This window comes from Populus nigra, chromosome 15, assembly GCF_951802175.1.
Source record: "Populus nigra chromosome 15, ddPopNigr1.1, whole genome shotgun sequence".
Classification (NCBI taxonomy): Eukaryota; Viridiplantae; Streptophyta; class Magnoliopsida; order Malpighiales; family Salicaceae; genus Populus; species Populus nigra.
The window spans coordinates 11,491,394-11,510,251 of record NC_084866.1 but is presented as its reverse complement, the minus strand read 5'-3'; the positions used below and the strand labels follow the sequence as shown (position 1 = coordinate 11,510,251).

At 29.5% G+C, this 18,858-nt stretch overlaps 1 protein-coding gene across 1 annotated transcript; it reads left to right on the top strand.

Moving 5' to 3' along the window:
• Positions 1-13,321: 13,321 nt before the first annotated feature.
• On the top strand, positions 13,322-18,135 carry LOC133673752 (very-long-chain aldehyde decarbonylase CER3). The gene is made up of 11 exons (XM_062094640.1): positions 13,322-13,706; positions 13,852-14,072; positions 14,180-14,415; positions 14,507-14,726; positions 15,056-15,183; positions 15,642-15,901; positions 15,991-16,098; positions 16,662-16,868; positions 16,995-17,105; positions 17,278-17,451; positions 17,723-18,135. Exons 1-11 carry the CDS (start codon positions 13,656-13,658, stop codon positions 17,903-17,905), a joined length of 1,899 nt encoding a protein of 632 aa, XP_061950624.1. The 5' UTR covers positions 13,322-13,655; the 3' UTR covers positions 17,906-18,135.
• The last annotated feature ends 723 nt before the right edge of the window (positions 18,136-18,858 follow it).

Here is an 18,858-nt window from a genome sequence, read left to right as displayed (position 1 = left end):
ATGATGATGATGCTCCAGATTTAAAAGAGAATCAATAAACTCACAAAGGATCATAATATTATACTCAGTGACTCTTGGGCCCAAAGATTTTAAAAACATAAACAATTGACAGCATCTAACGTAACAATTGTGTCTAGGATGGTAAGGACTACACTAAAACACTAGATTAGACTAATCTTAGTTTTTTAAAAGGGTTTAGAAATATAAGCTTATAAAAACTTCTTTTTATTAAACTCGATGAGTTTTATAAATAAGTTATAAAAATTCAATAAATAAACATGTAATATGATACATATTTCTTTTTAAGAAAAAAAAATGTGCGAATATAAAAATACCAGAATGACATGATAATTAACAAACCTGTAGAGAATTAATATGCACGCGCACGCGCATATATACACCTAGTTTTATAATGAAAATCCTAATAAGATCATTCCTCACATTTTTCCTTCTTAATTTATGTTTTTTTATTTCAAGTTAAATCATAAATAAAACGAGAAAAACTGATTTTTTTATAGAAAAAAAATATTGATAACTCACAGCCTAATAAATCAAATCCAGTGTGTAATATTGAATCAATAGTTGAGCAGCTCCAACTTGTTATACAGTGCGTGTCAAAGATATAGTTGTTTTGACTTTTAATGAAAATATTTTTTCTGTTTTATCTCATTATAATTTTAATATTAAAAATTAAAGATATAATGATACTAATAACATGCGTATAGAAATATAACAAGTTATTAAATAGATGTTGAAAAAAATAATTGATGAAGTGAGATGTTGTCAACAATTTTCTCTTCCTGCCATGCCAAAAGCCAAAAAAAAAAAAAAAGAGTTACCAATAAATTAAGTGAGAACCATGGTTATATTATTAGTGCATCTTGTCCTCCATGTGACCAAGGTGTGAGTGCCGAGTCATTGCTTTTGGAGCTTCGTTCATTGCGGGTATTGATTTGTTTTGTCTTCTTCATTAAGAAATTATACAAACATTATTTATATCAATTATTTGCTGCGTTGGACTAAATTAGAAAACAATTTATAAAATAAATAAATATATAAATAAATCAGACAATTAAATGTTCTGTTTTCCGTTTTGCAAACATGAGAAAAGAAATGCTGTAGTGGCTAACAATACCTTTATCTTCTCTCATGTATATGAACGTAGAAATAATAATTTGAAAATCTTTAAAATAAATAGATTTTTAATTAATTCTACGAAATAATTATTCTATTGATTCCTTTTTTTCATTAATAAAACTAATTATTTATGTTAAAAATAATTCCTTTTATATTATTTTATTTAAATTTTCAAAAAAACAATTATTCTCCTATGGTTATTCAATTATATCTTTTATCTTATCTTTTATAATCAAATATAATCCGTTATTATCTCCAAGTCAAAAATAAAAATAATCAATCTATTCATTCTTAAATTATTTTTCTTCTTATAACATATTTGATTAGTCTCAAAAATAAAATTATTAGTTTTATTATATTTGATGTCTTAAGAAAATAATTTATCTAATTTATTTATTTTTATGAAAATTGAATTAATATTTTTATCATTCTCATAAATTATGAATTTATTTTTGTTTAAAAAACAAATATGTTTTTATATATTAATTGTCAAAGAATTATCTCAACCCAAAAGTTTAAACTGTTAGGTTAGGTCCTAAAATATGATTTATATTATTCTTTAACACACCCCCTCAAGTAAAAATCCTTTGGGCTTGAAACCTGCATAGATCCACATTACTTTGTGCTTAATTTTTTATCAAATAAATGGAGATGGTGAGATTCGAACTCGAGACCACTTGGTCATTAAAACTCTAATACCTTGTCAAAGAATCAATTCAACCCAATAGCTTAAGCTGTTAGGTAAGGTTTCGGGATATAATTTATATTATTCTCTAATATTAATTTGATTCAAATAATTAAAATATATGAAAAACAATCCAACTCTAAAAAAAAAAAACCTATTTTTGGATTTAAGGGAATGGTTATGTAGTAGTTTTGAAAATCTTTTATATAAATTTTGTCGAGGGGGTTATGACAAGCTTGTCCCAGGGAAAATTGGTGGAACATTAATTTTGACATAAGACACGACAAAAATCACACCTTTGTAGCACAAAAAAACTTCATAAGTTTTAAAACTTGTGTTGGTTATAGATAAAATTTCAAATTAATTTGTAATATATTAAAAGAATATATCAATATTAAATATATATTTTATTGTATCATAATTTTTTTTAATTGAAAAATGTAAAGATGTTATATATGTTTAGTAAAAAAAATTAAAAATGGTTGAATCGAACAACTATTAAAGAGTTGTTAATATTAATTAAATTCTAAATTTTTAAGTCAATATTTCTTCTAAAAAAAAGATATATAGATGTTTATGCAAATATTTAATACTCACTTTTCTTTTGAATTTATGTGTTTTTTTATTTTTATTTTTTTATTTTAGAGGTTATTTTTTCTCATCAAGAACAAATATTAAAAAAAAACAGAAATAATACACCATTCAAATATGGTTTATTTATATCCAAAATATAAATGACAATATTCTATTTGAAAAATTATAACAATACAAAATATAATTTTTTAAAAAATAACTACTATTTAAAAAAAATAAACAAATCAATTTAAAAAATCAGAGAGAGGTTGTTATTTAAATTAAAACTAAAAATTAATGTAAACTAAAAATATATACAAAAAAGGTTAGCCACATGCATGGACTTATATGTTTTTTCCTAAAATGGATATACATTTTATTTTAAAAAAATTTAAAGTTGATGACGTGTTATTGGTGCGAAAAAATATGCATAGCATGTTACCTAGTTCCCAACTACCTTAAGTGACAGAAAAAGCATTAGAAAATCAGGTTTTTAACTTTTGGGTTAAAAACCTCCTTTTCAACCAATCTTTAACATGAACACATTTAAAAAAAAAAAAGACACCTTATAAATCTCAATAAACCCATTTATGGTATTAAAATAGCAAAAAATTCTGTTAAAATCACAAAAATAATTCAAAACTATAAAATTTTGAAAGCCTTGATTTACTTTTTTTGAAAAGATAATGATCAAAAACCATCATCATTGAACTTCTCTCGTCAAATAAAACCTTTTGACACCAATTTTGACCATTTTGGTTTTTAAAATTGTGATAACCAAAAACTTTTTCTCTCTTTCATCTTTTTTCAACAACTTTATATCTTATCTCTCAAACTAGAAACTGGAAAATAAATAAAATGAACTTTTAGATCAAAATAAAAATTATGGTGAATTTGGGATTAACCATATGTTTTCTCTGTTTTTAACATTTCAAATTTATGTCTTTTAATTTGAACTTTTTACTAAAATATCGAAAAGATATTGCATCTTGAAAGGATTTATTTTAATTTTAATTTTTTTTCTAAATAATCTTATTATAGAGGATACTTTTACCAAAAATAACTCATATTAGAAAATAAAAAATTGAGTTAAAGTACTTGATTTAGAGTAATTTCATGGTGCTTAGGGAGGAACTAGTTGCATCCTAATTGTTTTTTTCTTTGATTCACTTTTTAAAAAAGAGGCAAAAATAAGTAGAAGAAAGAATGTTTAAGTGAAGATATTTTTATTATTTTTTTATAGGTCTTGAATTTGTTTTTCTCTTTCTTTCATGTGTTTGTATTTCTTAAAATTGAGCTTAGAGAATAACTACTATAATATCATTAATTATTTTCTAGACACCATAAAAATTTTCTTGATGGGGATGATAAAAAAAAAGGTTGGTATATCAAAATTAAAATATTAAAATTCATATACTTGATTGATATAAAATGAAAATTAGAGTATTAATAGCATTTTAAGGAAAAATGACACATCATCTAATAAAAAAAAATGATGACAAGTGAACAGAAGCACTTAATTGAAAAATTCCAACAAGGCAATATACTCAATTTCATGTGCTCAATTGAGAAAAAGTATAAAGTTAGTGTACCAAAATGCAACTATCCCATAAATATTTTGATAAACAAATTACCAAATTGATGATTTTTTAAAAAAAACTTGTTTATAGTTACAACATTTTTACATCAAAACCATAAAAATTACTAGAAAGAAGTAATTTGAAGCATTTTCAGCCCCAAGAAATTTTGAAAACACTTGATAAAGTAAGACGCATTGAATATAAATCTGAAAACAAAGCACGACTTATCAATGAGTGTGGTGATATCCTTCCTATTCCGTGTTTTGTTTATGTCAAAAAAAATACGCACACGCGATTGGGGTTGCCCAAGTTTTAGGCATGCATTGCATATAACCTATTCTTGGACTTTTTTAAATAATTTAAATTTTAGGTTAAAATGATTATGTGATATAGTTAAATACTTGAATTTCAAATCCTACCCTCTCATTCTTCTAATTAAGTAAAGAATTTCAATCATGAGGGATATAGTTCAACTACTTCGGCTCTAGATTTGCTCTCTAGAGGTCACAAATTTGAGTCTCAAAAATCTTAGTGTCACTGGAGGCTTACATGATTGTTAGTTTTAGGATCCGTAAGATTAGTCAAGATACATGCAAATTAGCTAGGGCATTCATATTAATAATTAAAAAAAAAAGGAAACAATTTCAGCACAAATCACTAGTAGTATACTTGTGCAAGTCTGAAACCACAAGAAATCTTGTAAGAGCTTTCATCATTAAACAACAAACCCACATAAATGATATAAAACAAGGCTTTTTAGAAATCTTTAAAATTAAATCTTAATTGAACCAATTGATTCATGATTTTTCCTTTGCTACTCTGAAATCGGATCATGTTCAAGTCTTGTATGCACAGAGCAGGGCATCTGATCCAAGTTGCCTGGTTGTTAGACAAGGAAAGGGCCTTGGAGCTGAAATGGGCTCATTCGTGGACGCACGAAATGCCAGCCTGACAATGGAAAGATATTTGAAAACTAAATTACAAAGCCTGGTCTTTGGCCCACATTATACAATTGCAAATTCTAAGTCCTTTTCGCAAACTGGAATCAATATGTTTGGACTTCAGCTTTTGGACCAGCCACCGACCATCATCACCAACCAACTAGGATGGGCTTGGCCTACATAGCTGGGCCCAGCCCAATATATAATAATAATATATTAATAAACAATATTATAATGTTAAATATTTTTTAAAAAAAATTCAAAAATCCTTTCAAAATTTTTGTGATTTTCTTGCATATTTGTCTATCAATTTTGCATAATATCTGGTTATATATCTACACTGTAAGATACAGATTCGATGTTAAAATACATGGTTTTCTTCAAAAAAATTAAAATTCAAAAATCTAAAAAAAAATTAAATTAATTTCCTTTTCTTTTAAAAAAAAAGTTTTGGTTTTCATGAATACGGTCAAATCCTAAAAATTTCCAAGTATATTTTCATAAAACAAAATTACATCTTTCTCGTATTTTAAAATTCAAAATGAAAATTGTAACCATTTTATAATTATCCATTAGGATTTGATTAAAATATCAAAAACTCTCCACCAATCATTTTGTTAACTTTATATTTAAAATGTTAGGATTTCGCTATAAATTTTAGTATATGAAGGTATAAAACTACACTGTATAATATATTTTCAGATATTAAAAATATAAAAATAAATATAATGTTAAAATTAAAATTTTAGAATGGTTAGAATTTAGCCTGAAAAGATTGAGATTTTCTTATAAAATACGATCTGACTTTAACCTTATAAAAAAAAAGATGAATGAAAACCTTACCTATAAAAATAATTAATCAACAATGACTTGTTAAAAGAATAAAATGATCCAATCCATAAGACAATAAATTCTTATACGAGGAAACATAATAATGTGTAATATTGGATATGCTAATCATATCCAAACTAACCTGACATTAAGTATGAGTTTGGATATGCTAATCATATCCAAACATTAATATTTTTTTTAATATACAATAAATTCCTAACATTATAATTTAAAAATGAGTTTTTTTTAATAAATGATTTACGATAAAAAAAATAATTTAGGTAGCAACATGTTTTTTAAAAAAATCAAAGCAAATTTTATGAAGATGGGTGGAATTATAAATTGATCAAGAAAGTAAAAATTAAAAAACTTTAATTTTTGACTAAATCGAATTTTTAATTTAATTCAGTTTTATGGCAATTGAAAGGAGAGTAGGATTAGGTGAGTATTTATTGAAACTAGAAGGACTGATATCGTACCCTGGGTTTAATTAGGTACGGCCGCAGTAGAAACGTGTTTCTTACGGAACCACAAGAGTCAGATCACCGTGTGGCTGTACGTGACACAATCAAGTCCTCCATCGAACGCGCAGCGCCTCCCGAGCCCCACCACGTTTACTGGTTTCTGCGTCGGTAAATTAGATAGGTCCCGTTTGTGAAGGGGACTGTGGCTGCGTTTCTAAAAAAATTTTAAATTTTTTTTATTAAAATTTAATATGGTTTGTACGTTTTGATGTATTGATGTTAAAAATAATTTTTAAAAAATGAAAAAACATTGTTGACATGCATTTTAGCACGAAAAGTTATTTGAAAAGTACCCGCAACCACACTACCAAACACGTTCTAAAAGCCACGTGTACTTTCTGGTTTCTAAGTTTCAGCTGGTAGTTGATAAAAAAAAAAAAAACTTAATTAAGGAGGCCCTAGCCGCCCTACACCGTCGGTCCATCGTGTTAACTTTGCATTAAAAGCAAATCGGTACAAATGTACAATGACTTTGAATGCTAGTTAATTTATGATATGATGTTTTGTATTTTCTTTAAACTATTATAAATAGGTTCTTTCATTTGATTTTTTCTCCAGAGATACCGTGTGTTGTTCATCATTTAATTTAATTTAATTTAATTTATTCTATAAAAAATAATATTTATGCTGACTGTCTTTTTTTTTAAGTGTTAACCTCATCGAACACGACACGACATGTACAGATTCTTCAACTGTTAGAGTTTTATAATTATATATTCCAGAAGCTTTGCTAATTGAAGAATAATCAAGAAATATATATACATTATTCATCAGATTTATCATCAAACTTTCTTCAATTATTTTCATTATTCAAAACAAAACATTTCAATTCAAATACATAAAAAATAAGAGATATTAAATTTTCGAAGCTTTATATAAAATAGATTAAAAAAATACTTGATTTTAAACATAACTAAAAATATTAATACTTTTCGTCTAAAAATATTGAGGCAAATTATGCTCATTTCACATAGTTTTTTTTTAACAGCTCCATTTTGTTATGGAATTCAAGAATTATAAAAGCAAAATTTTTACCTTCAAAACTTGAAGCATACATGAGACCGAATAAGTCCATATGAAGAAGTTCAAGAGCACTATTTATAGAGACTTGATTTTTAGCTTTTAAGTGAGCTTTTTACTTGCTTTTTATATTGACATGGATCACATGCATATTATTTCCTCCTTGTATTTAAGATGTGGGAGCCCTTTTTAAGAATTATATATATATATATATATATATATATATATATATATATATATATATATATATAGTTTTCAAATCAATTTGATGTTGGTATGTCCATGTCTTCGATAACTCTAACAAAATTTATTGAAACACTTTACATCATTATTAATTTTATTTGTATCAATCACATAAATGTTTTCAAGTCTTTTTTCAATAAAAATTATTTTATTATCAACAATACAAATAATCAAGCAATATAAAAATTCAAATATAACTATCTCATATAATTGGCTAGCGGAATTTCCAACATTATCGTTGCCTTTTACTTTTTTTTTTTTGGGGAATTATCTTTGAATATCACATGTCTGACATTATTTTTAAAGGGAATAAATTGGGATTTGTCTAAATATTCATTATCCAATTACCACTTGTTATTCTTTTTCTACAGGGAAAAACCTCAACTTGGTTTTGGTATTCATAATCTCGTTAGTCTATTTGGGTCAGTAAATATGTCTTTTGTCACCCAAATAAATTTAATTTTAATATAGATATTTTCATAAATGCAATATTTTTCCTGAAATCAATTATTTGTTCATGAATATGTTAGGCAAATATGGAAAGCGAAATCCCAGGAGCAGTCGTCTTTTTCACTTGTTCACTTAAAAGAATTAAAACACACAACAAATTGGAGAAGGAGACGAGAGGAGAGAAGGATTAGGTTAAAAATGAATAAAGAATATAAATATCATATCCTGGGTTTGATTAGGTGCGTCCGCAGTAGAAACACGTTTTTTAGGGAACCACAAGAGTTAGATCACCGTGGCTGTATGTGACACCGTCAAGTCCTCCATCGCACACGCAGCGCCTCCCAAACCCCCCACCATGTTTACTCGTTTCCGTTTGATAAATTAAGTTAGCAACAAAAGCAAACATTTTCATCGTTAGTTAATTTATAATATGATGTTTTGGAATTTCTTTGAAATGTTCGAAACAGGAAATTGTCCCATCAAATTTGTAAGGATACTTTGATTTGCAACGTTGTATTATGTCTGTGGGGTTGCTGTTTGTGAAATTATAAATTAATCTTAGTTAGGTGTCCAGCTGCATTCATAAGGCTGGCTTTGGGGTGATACGCAGGAGAATTTAAAGCTCCTTGGTGGTTTGTTGGGCACATTAATATTCCACACAATGTGCATGACCATTTGACATATATAGTATTTGCTGGCTACATTAATAGCCCGCCCGCCCGCCCCCCCCCCCTCCTGGCAAGTCTGTCTACGGCCCCTCGATGTTTCTTTTTCTTTTTTTCCTTGTACATTTTATATTTTTCTTTTCAACCCCTGGAATATATTTATTTATATGAATTTTATTACATACTTATTGCAATTTATAGATCAGTACTTTTGTTTTTTTTACCTATTCTTTTTCCTTAAAAAAATATAACTAAAAATAGAATAATAACATAACATCCTTGAATCTAGTCAAGTGTTGAGCTCGAATATATATAGGTTCCGCAAGTTGCCAAACTCATCTTCTCTGAGCTCAGCTAAACGCTGAGCTTATGATCTTTTTTAATATTGAATGATGAAACTAAAAAAAATAATCAATTTAAAAAAATTCTCAAAGTAAATAAAATAGCAATCAACATATATTAACTTTTATAGGAAAAAAAGAACCGAATCGGGATAAAATTGTAAAAAAAATTAAATTTTAAAAATTACATTAAATAAAATAAATAGTAATAAAAAGAATAGAGACCCAATCTGACAAATGAAAAAAACATAGGATGATGAAATTGAGAAAGAAAATCCAATTTTATAAATTATTTTATCTAAAATAAATAGTAATTAAAAGAACATGAACCACATATGAATGAAAAATAAACTAAAGGGTTGCTTTGAAACTTTAGAGGGCTATTTATACAAATTTAGGAGGAAAGAGAAAAAAAAATCATCAACAACAAACCGAAAGTCTATTGACTACAGGCGCTGCTTAAAAGTAAAAGGTCATTAAGATGACTTGAACCCCGCCCCTATGCAACATGTGCCTCTCAAAAAGCACGACAACTACCATGACATGTGTATCACACATATTAATTATTTTTTTTAATAATGTTTATTTTTATGAAACTATCAAAAATTCCATAAATGCATTTGAATATAACAAAAAAAAATCATAATAGAAAGACAAAAGGACACTTGAACTCAAGTTAAAAAAATGATATTAAAGATAATTCATTAATTTCATCATGCTTGAAAAAATTAAAAAGAAAAAAAAACTCTTAATGTTAGTTTATTTTATTTTTTACTTTTAAATATAATTAAATCATTTTACTTTTCTAGAGAAATACGAGAAGATCGAGTTGTCAACATCAACTTGATAATGATTAATGTATTATATAAAAAGACTATATTATCCCTTATAGCAAGACAATTGATTTTGTTTGAAAAAGAAAAAATAGTATTGCAGTGTTAATACAATGAATCTAGAGTCATGGTGTTTTCCTGATTTTTTTTTTCATGAAAAGCGAAACCCTAGGAGGAGCTGTCTCTTTTATTTCTTCACTTGAAAGAATTAAAATACAAAATAAATTGAAAAAGGAGACGAAAGGAGAGAAGGATTAAGTTAAAATGAATAAAGAATATAAGGGTCAAGTGAGTATTTATTGAAACTAGAAGGACTAATATCATATCCAGGGTCTAATTAGGTACGTACACAATACAAGAGTGTTTCTTACGGAACCACGAGTCAGATCACCGTGTGGCTGTATGTGGCACCACCAAGTCCTCCATCGCACACGCAGCGCCACCCAAACCCCACCATGTTAACTCGTTTCCGTATTGATAAATTAGATTTAAAGGCTACATGTAGTTTCTGGTTTCTAAGTTTCAGCTGGAAGTTGATTAAAAACTTAATTAAGGGGGCCCTACAACGTCAAACCATCGCTATGAATTTTATTAATTTTTAATATGATGTTTTGGCATTTCTTTAAGATATTCGGAATAATAGGAAATTGTCCCATCAAATTTGTTCCCTCTCCTAAACAAGGATACATTTATTTGCAACGTTGTTACAGATAATAAAAGAAAATGAAGAAATTTGTGAGGTTGCTATTTGAATACTAAAACTTGATATTATATATTAATATATAAGGAGTTTTGGGGTTATAATAAGGAGAATTTAAAGCTCCTTGGTGGGCGCTTAATGGGTACATTTCATTATCAAAAAATAAAAAAATATGGAAAAAATATTTTGATAGCATATGAGAAAGATTTCATCGATATTGAAAAATGCTAACATAAAAGGTAATGGAATAATACTGTCAAAAAATAACTTTTCAAGTTTTATTTCATCAGCATTTTTCAATACCAACAAAATCATTGTAAAAATATTTGATCTAAAAAATCATTTTTTACCGTCTATTTCCTATTAGAAATTCCAACACCATTTATTTTTTTTGATAGAAAATTTTATTTATTTTTTTGATAAAAAAATATAATAAAACAAGAAAAAGGATAAAAAAATTTAAAAAAATGACAACTAAGATTGGATAATAAAATAAAATAAAATACCGAGGGACAAAATTGAAAGAAAAAACAAATTAAGAAAATGATAAAAAAGAACAATTACAAAAATGAGGACTAAATCTGAAAAAAAAGATGAAATAAAATATCGAGGGACAAAATTGAAAGAAAAACAAACCAAGAAAATGATAAAAAAAAAAACAACAATCAAGAGAATGAGTACCATATTTGATATAATAACAAAACAAAATCAAATGAAAATTGATGAAAATGAAGAAAAAATCTAAAAATAAATCCAAAACAAAGAAAGAGTAATTAAAAGAAAGAGAATCATAATTGATTTTTTTTCTCAATTTTTTTTATCAAAATAATATAAATTTTACTTTTTAGCTGAATAAAAAATTAAGTTATTAGTTAGGGGGGAATCATGTTAAGACCCATTGATTTTTTTTTTGCCATTATTTTTTTTTATCGAAATAATGTCATTTTTACTTCCTGCAAAATAAAAAACTCGATTGACCCTGGTAACCCTGATCACTCGACCCAACTCATAACTTGGGAGATGACGGGGGTCGACTCCTAGGCCGCGTTTAAAAAGCATGATAAAAAAAGCATCAAATGTGAAATGAAAATCCAATAAAATTAAACAATGAGTGATGAAATTGTAAAAAAAAAATAAAATCAATAAGAGAACTGAAAATAAAAGGAATTAAAATCATAAGAATAATGAACAAATTAAAAAAAAAGAATTAAAATCAAATGATAATGGATTAAATTGAAAAATAAATTCCAATTAGAAAAAAAGATTAAAAGTAAAATAAATAGAAATAAAAAAATAAGGATCAAATTTGACAAAAAACATAAAAAAATCAAATGTTAAGGGATGAAATTAATAAATAAATAAATCAGACTCAATACAATTAGAAGATTGAGGACCATTTTGCAACTTTGCAAGGTTAGCACATCTTTTGAGGTAGAGGAGAGAGAAAAAATTTTACCTGGGCTCCGCCATGCCACGGATGATGACACGTGCTAGCCCACTGTGTGGAGGGGGGCATAATGCTTTGAATGCCGTCGTTGAAGACCACTAACGACCACTAGGAGGTGTCTCACGTGCCGCTCAAAAGGCGTGAGCGCCTTCCACTTGCTGACGTGTGCTCTGCGTGCCCCAACCATTTTTTTTTTGAATTACAGAAAGATCATAACATTTCTGACCCCGCGTGATAATAAAAAAAAAACTAAAAGTATCCCCTGACCTTAGACAAGAAAAAGTTAATTCCAAGGGTTATTACAAAGAGCAAAACACCCTGACCCCATATGATAATTGCAAAAATAAACCTAGGTTTGAGAAACCAAAAATACCCCTTACCCTTAGAAAATGTTTTTGACCCCAGGAGTTATTTGGTAATTATATTATGAAAAAAATTATGAAAATTAAGAAATGCCCATCAAACATAAAACCTTTTTTTTCCTTCTAAAATCATGGGCGTAATTATACTATGCAACAAAATGTAAAAATACCATTCCCCTCTTATATGTACTTTATCTTTTGATATCTTTGAAGGACAAATTTATTACAGATTGCATTGTGGACAATTCAAAGTAAAACATTAATACTTTTTAGTTGTATGTTAAATATTGAAGAAATTTTTTTCATGATTTTTTATTTTTATATCTTTTAGTTTTCCAAATTTAATAGTAAAAATTAAATTGAGTAAAATTATTAGTCTAAATATGATGTAAACATAAAAATTAAAATGATAAAATATTTAAAGAGATATTTATATAAAAAAATTAATTTATTGCCATCCCTATCTTTTATCTTCTTTAACCTTCCTTGCTAGAAAGAATAAAAAAAAATAGTTAAAAAATATTCTTAAAATCAAGATAAAAATTAATTATTATTTCCATCTCCACCATAAAACATGTATATCTCTTATTGATTTATTTGATATTATAATAGTGGTTGTTTTTTTTATAAATATATTAATTATTTTTTAAAATTTATTTTTAACATTAATACATTAAAATAATGTAAAAAAATTAAAAAATTAATTTTAAATAAAAAAAACCCTATAGTAGAACGTAAAAAAACAAACACGTATTTTGAATCAATTACCAATTTGGCACAAACCGTGAGCTGAATTCTCCAACTGCCCACCCGAAGAGTCATTAATTTCTAGGAGCATGAGGCCATCACTCCAGCTGTGTGCCAAATTACAAGGGAGGAGAGGAAATGAGACAAAAACATGGAAGTGTGAGCTGCTAAAAAAAGATTGATTAAGAACTTCAACTGTATTTTTGGTCCTTCCTTCAAGCTATATATAAGTGGGTGCCTCCATAAAGATATCGCAGTTACGAGTAATAGATATACAGTGTTAGTCGAGTCTTAAAGAAAAAAAATCAAAGATAGAGAGACTGAACTTGATACTCTCTTCCTTTCATCTCTCTCTCCCCCTCTTACCCTCTAAGGGTTGCTCCATCTGGAGCTTGCGTTCATTTTTTCGCTTCATTTGTGGTGTAGCTAACCACTTTGAGCCATAACCAGGGAACTATCTTTTTACCCAACAAGATAAAGCTGCTTACAGAAGCAAAATTGAGACGTATACCCCAGTAAAAACTCAAGAAAAAATTGAAGAAAACCGTTGAAGATCAGGTGCTTTACTGCAAAAAAATGGTTGGTCCTTTGTCAGCTTGGCCTTGGGAGAACCTGGGCATTTATAAGGTATAGGAACTTTCACATATCCTTGATCAAGAATTTCTTTTGCTCAGAAATTTAATGAAGTATTATCAATGTATGTTTTTCTTCATTGTTTAGTTCGTTGTTATGCTTATGCTCTCTCTCTCTCTCTCGTGTATTATGTGTGAAGTATCTGCTCTACGGACCTCTTGTTGGTAAAGTCTTGCATACAAGGACTCAAGAGGGTTCTTTCAAGGATGATTGGTGTCTCCATATTTTGATTATATGTATTGCTAGAGCTCTTCTTCATCAACTGTGGAACAGTTTTGTCAACATGCTTTTCCTAACACGTACTCGCCGGATTAATCGACAAGGCTATGATTTCAAGCAGATAGACAAAGAGTGGGATTGGTACAAGCTTCTCCTGACACGGTCTCATCTGTGTTTTTAATTAAAATTTAAGATTTGGCACAATTCATAATTATAGCTGCTTTTATTTTTGCTGGTTATTTTTACAGGGATAATTTCATACTTCTTCAAGCTCTCATTGCTTCCATTTCATGTTACATCTACCCACCATTTATTGAAAATGTTCCTCTATGGAACACAAAAGGTTTTATTACCATTTTGGCACTCCATGTGGGAATTTCAGAGCCCCTATACTATTGGGTTCACAGATGCTTTCATAAAGGTTATCTCTTCACCCAGTACCATTCAACCCACCATTCTTCTCCAGTGTTACATCCTTATACAGGTAGGAAAACGAATCAGTAAGATATGTCACAGATTTTGACAGAATCGTAACTTCATTTTATGATCAAGATATTTCATTTTTGGTAATTCAGGTGCAAATGCAACCTTTTTGGAGCATCTCGCTCTATCCACAGTCATTGGAATTCCAATAATTGGATCTCATATGATGGGATACGGATCAAGAAGCATGATTTATGGGTATCCCTTGGTGTTTGATTTTCTTAGATGCTTGGGGCATAGCAATGTGGAGGTTGTTCCTCATCAATTGTTTGAGACCCTTCCCTTTCTTAGATATCTTCTCTACACTCCAACGTAAGTAGTAATCTTTGCAATTCATATAATTAAGAAACAAAAAGTAGCACTAACATTTGCTCTCACAGCACTGTACTATTGTGGAGGAGAATCCATTCCATATGCTGGCATTCTTGATTAATTTATAGAGGCCCTACTTCCATCTATATTATGAAACAATAGGGTGAGGTTGGTGAGGAAATAATTGCAATCTCCAATTAGATCATCCAACCCAAATATCAAATATATCCCGTTTCAATTTTGCATTTATTTAATCTTATTCTTAAGCAATTTTTTATTTTATTTTTTTATTATGACTTGTGTTAACCTTGTTCTGGTGGGTGATACAGATACCACAGCCTGCACCATACAGACATGGGCACCAATTTCTGCCTCTTCATGCCATTCTTTGATGCAATATGGAAGACACTTAATAACAAGTCTTGGGAACTGCACAAGAAATTGAGCTCAGATACAGGCAAGCCAGACACTATAGTAGTACTCCTCCTCTATCATACAATAAATGGGACTGGGATATCAAGTTTTGTGCCTAAAAGATTTAAGCTAGTCAATCAACAATAGATCCATGCAGCAATGATGACAATAAATTGAACATTGACAATAGGGGACCATCGATCAAGTGGCTCCATAAATTTGATGGAACCCATTGCGCTAATAGTGCACCTCAAAATGCTGTAGACAGTAGAGCATCGCACATGCACACAGTTACAATCAATAATGGAAATCTAGAACTACTCTTTAGGGATGGCACTTGGTTAAGCAGGTTGCAGAGTTAAAAACGTCTCCTTTTGCCATTCTGACATGCTTCATGATTCTAATATCTGTTTTTTTGTAGTGATTTTTGCATTTCCCCTTTCTTTCAGAGTTGAAGCTTAAAAAGTCAAGATATTTGACAAATGATTTGCTGTAATGCAGGAAAAGACAGGAGAACTATACCTGATTTCGTTTTCTTAGCACATGTTGTGGATGTATCATCTTCAATACATGCCCCTTTTGTCATACGATCGTATGCTTCATTGCCTTACCAGACTAGGCTCTTTTTACTGGTTTGCTGGCCTTCGGCATTTATTGTTATGCTTATGATGTGGGTCTGGTCTAAGACCTTCCTAGTCTCTTTCTATAATCTCAGAGGCAGGTTGCATGAGACATGGAGCGTTCCTAGATTCGGCTTTCAGGTTTGCTTCAAATTTTGGCCTTGAATTCTCTGCAATAACCCATTGTTGAAGCTTGCTAGGAAATTTCTTATGCGAATTTTTTTATGCAGTATTTCTTGCCATTTGCTAAAGAGGGTATCAACAAGCACATCGAACAGGCCATTCTCAGGGCTGATAGGCTCGGGGTCAAGATCATTAGCCTTGCTGCATTGAACAAGGTTGGTAATTAAATTAATGATAAAATTCATTTTCTCTTCCCTCGCTATACATATATATAGATTTTGTCCTTGCCATATCGTACTTGTTTTGGAAATTAAAAAAGAAAAAAATTACTTCTGGGGATTTCTGATTGTGGTCGTTGAAGGAATACTAGACATCAACCATGTTCTGAATTGAAAAAAAAAAAAAAAATCCGTGCTGAAAAAGGTAGGTTCACCTTTTTTTTTTTTTTCTTTTGGCAGTCCGGTAAATGCAAATTCAGAAGCAAATAGTCTCCATCAATCATGTTCTCCTAAAATACTGTACATGCTTAAGTGATTCGAGTTCATCGGGACCCATTAGTCAGTCATATTGGTTGCGGTTTGTGTCCGAAAAGGCCAACGCCATAAATTAGTGAATGAAGGTTTATCAAAATAATTGATGTTGCCAGTCTGTTTATTTAGTCATTTATGGTGGTTGCTGTTTTCTTTCTTTATTTAGATACTGACGCATCAAAACAATATAAAAACATAAATTTTTACAAGTTAAAAATAATAACGTTTCCCCCAAAATCTGTGTGCAGAATGAAGCTCTGAATGGAGGTGGTACACTGTTTGTGAACAAGCACCCAAACCTTAGAGTTCGAGTTGTCCATGGAAATACCTTAACTGCTGCAGTTATTCTCAATGAAATCCCTGAGGATGTGAAAGAAGTGTTTTTAACAGGAGCAACTTCCAAACTTGGAAGAGCTATTGCCCTCTACCTCAGCCAAAGGAGAGTAAGAGTCCTAGTAAGTGTTCCCACACCACCAATCTTCTTCATTAAATTTTCTTATTTCAATATATAATTTACAAATTGTAATGGCTATATATAAGTATGCATCTTTGGTTTTGATGGAGAAAAACAAATACTGCAGATGCTGACTTCATCAACAGAAAGATTTGAAAAAATTCAGAAAGAGGCCCCACTCGAATATCAAAGTTATTTTGTCCAAGTGACGAAGTATCAGGCTGCTCGTAGTTGCAAGGTACTGTGACCAAAAACTATTTATGATATTAAAGCTTGTTTCAGGAAAAAGAAAAGAAGAAGAAGGCTTATTTCTGCTTTATAATGAAGAGGGTTGCGCTGTTTGCTCTAAATATCAAACTGGATTTATGTGAATTTGAATGTGATGTGCTGAATTTGGAACCCAATTGTAGACCTGGATCGTGGGAAAGTGGATCACACCAAGGGAGCAAAGTTGGGCTCCAACAGGAACACATTTCCATCAATTTGTGGTGCCCCCCATTTTTTCCTTCAGAAGAGACTGCACTTATGGTGATCTTGCAGCCATGAGACTACCTGACGATGTTCAAGGGCTTGGAAACTGCGAGGTAACAAGCTTCTTCAATTATTTATAGAGAATTAAATGCATCAACAGTTTCTGCTTCAACTTCATAGACTTTTCCAGCATATCATATCCTAGTGCCCACATACGGGCCCCGACTCTCATTACTGAATAATACTCTGATAATCTCCATGGAAAAAAGAAAATTGAGCCCCTAGCTACAGCCAACACAGTCGTCATGATGAGCAAGCAACCTTGCTTAGGTTAGTTACGTGTTGCTGTTTGATTAATTAGCATTTTGGTGGATGATGTAACAGTATACCATGGACAGAGGAGTAGTCCACGCATGCCATGCAGGTGGTGTGGTTCACCTGCTAGAAGGCTGGACTCACCATGAAGTTGGGGCACTTGATGTCGACAGAATCGACGTGGTTTGGAATGCTGCATTAAAGCATGGCTTGAAACCAGTCTCATACTCCACCAAACAAAACTCCATGTGAATGCCTTGTTATGAAGAAACCAAGGATTTAGAGAGCGGAACACATAAGTGGTTTTAAGCTGCAATTCATAGGCGATACATATTTTGTCATCTATACTTCCAAAATCCGATCTGCATGTTAATGAATGGAGCAGAAGTTACCGCTTTTATTTTATTTCTGTTGTCATGAAATTCTATGTAGTAATTAAAGATGTTCTGGATATAATAAATATTCAAATTTTGAGATGGTTATTGCAATCTATTTATTTATATACAAAAAAAGTAGTAAAAGAAAATCACATGTCCATGGTAATGGCCTGTTCTTAGTTTGCGCATAGAACTTTTTTTTTTTTTTCATAAAAAATATCTATTAAATAAATCTGTTCTCCAGCTTCTTTTTATTCAGGACGTAACATTAGTTAAATCAAGTTATTTTATGAGTTAGTGGATTCAGTGATTTAAATAGACCCATATAATAAATCTAATATATATATATATATATCTGTTATTTTTATGCCCCTGGCACTAAAGAGAGGCCTTGAAATATGGAGCGCTATGACAACCTAGATAATGAAAAGAAATACTCTCGTCAGTTGTGAACTTTTTTTTTTTTTTGAGGTTTTAGTAAAATTATATTTTTATCACATTAAATTAAAAAAAAAAAGTATAAAATAACTTGCAACATCCTTTTCAAAATACATCATTTAAAATATTTGATATAATATGTGTTTTTTTCTAATATATTTGAACTCGGTGACTCGACAAAACCTAGTAGAGACTTGTTTTTTAAATGTGTTTTTTCTTCTAACCAGAGATTTTTTTTTTATATTTTTCAATTGGTTACTAATCAATTTCAAAGTTCACTATATAAATATTAAAATAATGTTTTATTTTTTCAATATGAGATTTGAAGCCTTTCAGTATATATATTCTATGTTTTCAAGAAAAAAAAGTTATGTTTTTTCAATGTAGGAT

What these genes read in the sequence shown, in the direction of transcription:
- LOC133673752 (XM_062094640.1), top strand. Translation starts at nt 13,656, where the DNA reads ATGGTTGGTCCTTTGTCAGCTTGGCCTTGGGAGAACCTGGGCATTTAT. An exon ending in ATAGACAAAGAGTGGGATTG is followed by an intron (nt 14,073 to 14,179) that starts GTACAAGCTTCT and finishes TTATTTTTACAG; the next exon opens with GGATAATTTCATACTTCTTC. An exon ending in AGGCTGCTCGTAGTTGCAAG is followed by an intron (nt 17,106 to 17,277) that starts GTACTGTGACCA and finishes ACCCAATTGTAG; the next exon opens with ACCTGGATCGTGGGAAAGTG.